This window comes from Lynx canadensis, chromosome D3 (genome assembly GCF_007474595.2).
Source record: "Lynx canadensis isolate LIC74 chromosome D3, mLynCan4.pri.v2, whole genome shotgun sequence".
Classification (NCBI taxonomy): domain Eukaryota; kingdom Metazoa; phylum Chordata; class Mammalia; order Carnivora; family Felidae; genus Lynx; species Lynx canadensis.
Window position 1 is genome coordinate 63,517,529 of NC_044314.2, and position 6,003 is coordinate 63,523,531.

The window sequence follows — 6,003 nt, forward strand, 5'->3', positions numbered from 1 at the left end:
CTGTCCATGACTAAATGGGTGTCTTAGTCTTTGCAGGCTGCTATAACAAAATGTCATAGGTTGTGTAGCTTATGAACAACAGAAGTTTATTCCTCACAGTTCTGGAGGCTGGAAGTCTAAGATCAGGATGCCAGCATGGTCAGACTGGTTCACAGCTGATGACTTCTCTTGCTGTGTTCTCATGTGGTAGAAAGGATGAAGGATCTCTCTGGGGTCTCTTTTATAAGGACACTAATCCCATTCATGAAGGCTTTACCTTCATGACCTAATCACTTTCCAAAGGCCCCACATCCAAATACCACCACCTTTGGGGTTTAGGTTTCAACTCTGAATTTTGAGGGAAAACAAACATTCAGACCATAACATAGTAATGGGAAAGTGAGGGAGAGGAAGAGGAAATTTCCCTCCTTTTTTACTATGTTATGGAACCAGGCTGGAATGCTGGTGGAAAAACCAAGTGGCACTCGGAGATCTTGGTGGATTGTAGATTTATTTAACACCGGTGGGCTCAGAGGAGACTGTTTCTCCAAAGTCTGAGCCCGGACTGTAAGTGGGGAGGGTAACTTATAGCTGACAGCCTCCATATCTGTGGGGGTTTTTGCACACACAACAAACAAAGGAAGAAGAAACTGGAGGAGGGGTCTCTAAGCTAGACACCAGAGTTTGTTTTAGTTCAATCAGCCATCTTTGGTGTACTTTATCCACTTCTCCAACAACTAGAGAGGGCTCAAAAGTACTATAGGAACTTAGAGAGTAAGTGAAACAAGTCAGAAAAAGAAAGACAAATACCATATGATTTCACTTATTGTGGAATCTAAAACAAGAAAACAAATGAACAAATAAACAAAAAACTAAACAGACTCTTAAATACAGAGAACAAACTGGTGGTTGTCAGAGGAGAGGTGGGAGGGTGAATGGACAAAATAGATAAAATAGCTTAAGAAGTCCAAACTTCCAGTTTTAAAATAAATATAAGTCACAGAGATGAAAAGTATACCATAGGGGATAGAGTCAATAATATTGTAGTAAGGTTGTATGGTGACATATGATGACCACATTTATCTTAGTGAGTGCTGAAAAATGTAGAGAATTGTCAAATCACTATATTGTACACCTGAAAATAATATAACATTTTATGTAAATTATACTTCTATATAAAAAACCTAAAAAATAAAAATAACATGAACAACAAAAAGAAAGGCAAAGAGATGAAAAAAAAGAGGACATCAAGTCTGCTATAGTACTTCATCCTTTATCTAATCTTAGCTGTCTGGTCCAAGGCTAGATTATCAATAAAACTGTACACATGCTTATGGCATCAGGAAAACAGTTTTAAAATGTGTTATTTTGATAAAAAAATTGAAGTGATCATCATGGGAAAAATCTGAGCCTTGTTGATCTTCCTTAACTCAGATGTGTGAGGCTTAATACTGCTTTTGTTTGAATTACATATGAAGGTACAGGTAGGGAACCACACTTTTTTCAGTAATTATTAGTATTAAAGACTTTGAACTGATTTTAATATAGCTAAGGACCTAGAATTGGAAATATCTTTGACTTGGCACTCAGTCTTTATTTTTGTTTTATACACTATTAGAATAACCTTCTTGATTTTGTTTCTCAGATTAAATGCAACAAATGAAAGGCAGTGAGAGGTGGAATTTCTAGGTGATTTCCTCTGACAACAGATGTGACAACTGACAGCTTGGGAGTGATGAGGGGATGGAAACAAATGCAGATTTCAACAAGCATGGCAGTTTGGGACCTTTTATGACAGGTGTTAAGTTACACTACTCACCGCTACAGCATCATAGAATAGCACAGCATCAAAGAAAGTTACATTTTATTGAGAATACTCAATTTAATCACAGAAAGGATGTTTATACATTATTCTTCAGTGGAAATAACATTTAAAAATCATTTATAAGCTGTGCTTTAGATTTTATGAAAAATAACTTACATGTACTTAAAAACTTAAATCCAGGTTAGCATCCATTAGAATAATATTGTACATTTGGTGAGATGTAACCAAGGAAGGAACACAGAACACAGAAGGCAAGACATACTTTGGGTTCCATCTTCAATCTGTGATGTACACCGTGCCAGCTGCCATCTTCCCTTTACGTACTTCCTGCTTTGCTTCTTAAGTTCATGTGCTTACCCCCATCTGATGTCAAACCCACTACCAGACCAGCAGTCCTGTTTGTGGCTGGCTTCTTCTCTTGACAGCTCAAGGAAAATTCCCTTGAGGGTCAAGTATTTCCTCTTCCAGAAGACACAACCACTCTCATTGTGTTCCAAGCAGCCCTGCTCTGTGGATTAAAGACCTTACTTATTTCCTCTCATCATTCATCCCTTTAAGTTACTCTCCAACTTAGTGAGGAATTATGGTCAGAATTTGCTTCTTTTTTAAGCTTTATCTTTAACTATTAAAAATGGATGAACTTACCAATTTTTTTCTATATTGTCACTGGGGTGCCACTTTTCAATATCTAGCATCTTTCCTGTGGCTGATGGTAGGATGAAGTTTTCCAGTGACTGGATCTGCCTCTTAGACTTATCTGTGGCAGGAGGTAAAATGTTTTTCATCAGTCTCTGGCTTGGGTCTCAATAATAGGGCTGTTCTTGAAGTGGTGTTTTGTTTTTTGTTTCCCCCATAGTTCCAAAGAATAGTGAACACCCACACATGCACACACACACACACACACACACACACACTCCAAAATATATATTGGGGCTTGGGGTCTCTTTTCCTTTACCCCTAATGTTCCAACAAATACACAAAGACTGGTTATACTTTCTTCAAATAGTCACAATTTTCTTCTGGCCTTTGTTTCCATATAGGAAACAAGTGGATTAAATTTTTATTTCTTCCTCTGAAATTCATGCTTCTAAAGCATGAGGAGTTTTAATGAGGAAAGGACTTTAAGGCCAGTGGTACAGTGGTATACTACATGAGTAAAGAAGACTAACAGAGAAGGTTCCTTTATTATTGAAGACTCAAAGTTGCTTATTTGACATTTATAATTTATACCATGCTTGCTTCCAAAAAATTTGAGATGGCATACAGTAAGCAGGCAGGAGGGAGGGAGGGAGGGAGGGAGGGAGGGAGGGAGGGAGGGAGAAAGGGAGAGCAGGGATTCTGTGTGGTAGTGCATGATAGGCAAATTCAACTGCAGTAATTTATTGGCATCTTTGACTTACAAGGATATTGCAGCTTGTGCCCTGAGTATTTGTCCTTGTACTTTAACTTCTAGAAATTGATTACAACAGTCTCCAGGCCAGAAAGGCCACCCCAGAAACAGACTTGATAGATAGCTATAGAAGAACAAGTTTTTGCCTTAGTGCAAAGCTCTCAAATTTGTACTACTGTCTGTGCTTTGTATTCTGTACCTCTTTTTAATATATTATTTTATCTCCTTAGTTATAAAAGTTGTACTTACAAGACTTCACATAGGGTTAAGCTATTACAAACACTAGTCTGTGGGATAATCCTCATGCACATTAGGGAAGGAAAGGACAGTTGGAAAGCATTAGCATTTGTTGGTATGTCATGATATTCTGTCCCTTGACAATATTATCTCCATGGCTTCTAAAATCAGGGACTAATAATTCTACCAGTACTTGCTACAGAGGATCATCTTTTTAAATGCATCCCTGAGCTCTTGGCTCCGGAAGGCATATATAAAGGGGTCAATGACTGCATTGCACATGATCAACATGCCATTCACCTGGAAGAGGGACATGTAGCAGGCACAGTAAGGGTTATTTGGGCAAAACGTCATTAACAGGATGTGAAGGACAAAGGGGGCCCAACAGAAGATGAAGACCCCAAGTAGGATGGTCAGTGTGATGGCCCCTTTCATGTTGGCTCTGGGAAGGGTCAAGATCTTCCTGGCATGGGACCGAGCAAGCAAAAACATGTGCACATAGAGGCACAGGATAAAGACCAACATCAGAGGAAATAGCGATGTGAAGGTGATCACTGTGGGGATGTGATGGGAGAAGATCACCATGGTAATGGCGCTGCCTGTGCAGCTCACCCAGATGACCATCAGGACGACAATGGCACGGCGCATGGTCACAATGCTGTGGTACTGTAGAGCATGGAAGATTGTGAGGTAGCGGTCAACAGCTATCACAGACAGGCTGAAAATGGAGCCAAGGAGGGAGAGGATGAACAGGGAGTCGATGATGTCATCTGCTGTGGTTTCAAAATTACCACGAGGCTTGAGATAACCCATGTTTCTGAACATGATCAGGATATTTTCCAGGATCTTATATAGGCTGCCCAACATATCAGAAATGGCCAAGCTGCAAATGAAAAAGTACATGGGTGACTGAAGATTCTTATTCTTCATCACAGCCAGAAGGACCATCAGATTTTCCAAAACTCCGATGATGGATATTGTGAAAAATATCTCTTCTGGCAAAACCACATGAGGGCAGTCTGAATTATTTCTTGTGTCATTGATGTTTTCATATAGATTGATAATATGCTTCATTTCTCCTGCTAGTGGTTAAGACAGGGGTGTTACTTGGACCAGACAGAAAACGTGATTGATTCTTCAGAATCTTTTCTTCTTTGGAGTACTTGTTGGAGGTACAAGGTAAAACCACCTGACCACCTAAAGAATATACAGCAACATTAGTTGCAAAATACTCTACAAAGTAAAAACTAAGTCACATTTTCTTTCATAAAGCTCTATTGCTTCAACGAAATACGATGGTGTAGTAATTTAAAAAAAAAGCAATTTACTGGACCCTCATATTAACTTCTCTATGAAAAAAATCTTTAGTGGAATTTTAAGCCCAGAGATAAAAATAATCATCCTTTGTCATCTGTCCTTTCCATTCCCCACCTTTATCATGAATCCAATTGTGTGTGAGAAAAATTAAAATAAGAAAATAAGTAAAAAAAATGAAAGCCATGTGTAGAAACAGGAAAGCACATAACTACCCTTCTTTGATTTGGAGGTAGTGGCTGGATTCAATGAATTAATGAGATGTTTAGGTTCTTTCTATTCCACTGTTTGTCTTTCTGGGTCACTGACTGACCCTACAACCTATGGGGTAATGGCAAGAGTATTGATGTGTCATCCCCAAAACTGACTATGAAAATGTGTTATTACTTCCGTTTCAAAGGTAGAACTCACAGGAGTGGTAGTTCTAGAGACTCCCAATATTTTCAAGGTGTTGGAATTGAATTATGACAGAAGGGTTCAATTTCCCTTAATTAGAAAGGGCTGAGTAGATAGATGATAGTTGAATGATTTTGAGAAGTCTGCTTCTGGTGAGAGCTTGTGGAATTTTTACTGATTTAGTTTTCAGATAGTTGGACACAGGTAGTTTTATGAAATGTATAAAATTTGCCTTCGCCAAGATGATGGTTTTAAAAGTCACAGATTCTTTATACTTTTCCCCTCAAGAAGTGGAGCTTAATTCCCCTTCACTTGAGTGTGTGGGAAGCCACCTGCCATATTGTAAGGTTGTCCTGGGGAAAGTAAATCTAGGAGTGTAGCATTTGATCAAAAGTCTGCAAGGCACACATTACTATATTACAGTAAGATTTCTCCTGGAAAGGAATTAATTTCCTTACAACGGACTGAAGTCATAGGTCATGTATTAAGGTGGAAGTTTATGAATTAGGTAAGTCAATGTTAAGAAAGATGTGGAGTGGCAGTTGGTAGCAACTGATAGGGTTCTGCCTAGGCTGATCAATTTGTCTCTGTTTGCCTAGGGTTGAGAGGCAAGTATCAGGCTTCTCCCTTAGCCCCAGGCAAACCAACATGATTAGTCACTCTAGTTCCACCTACTTAGGTCCAGGGAAGTCTGTAAGTTGTCAGTGTGCACTCAAGTGTCCACACGTGTTCAGGAGGATGGGGTGAATAATGGTTAATTTTATGTGTCAACTTGACTGGGCCCTATATTAGGTCAAACATTATTCTTGGTGTGTCTGTGAAGGTGTTTTGGGGTGAGATTAACACTTCAATCAGTATATTG

General features: G+C 39.0%; 1 protein-coding gene across 1 annotated transcript; it reads right to left on the reverse strand.

Annotated features, from left to right (window-relative positions):
• Positions 1–3,614: 3,614 nt before the first annotated feature.
• Positions 3,615–4,505, reverse strand: MC2R (melanocortin 2 receptor). Its single transcript, XM_030292468.1, has one exon. It carries the CDS (start codon positions 4,503–4,505, stop codon positions 3,615–3,617), a length of 891 nt encoding a protein of 296 aa, XP_030148328.1.
• Positions 4,506–6,003: the final 1,498 nt, after the last annotated feature.

What these genes read in the sequence shown, in the direction of transcription:
- MC2R (XM_030292468.1), bottom strand. Translation starts at nt 4,505, where the DNA reads ATGAAGCATATTATCAATCTATATGAAAACATCAATGACACAAGAAAT.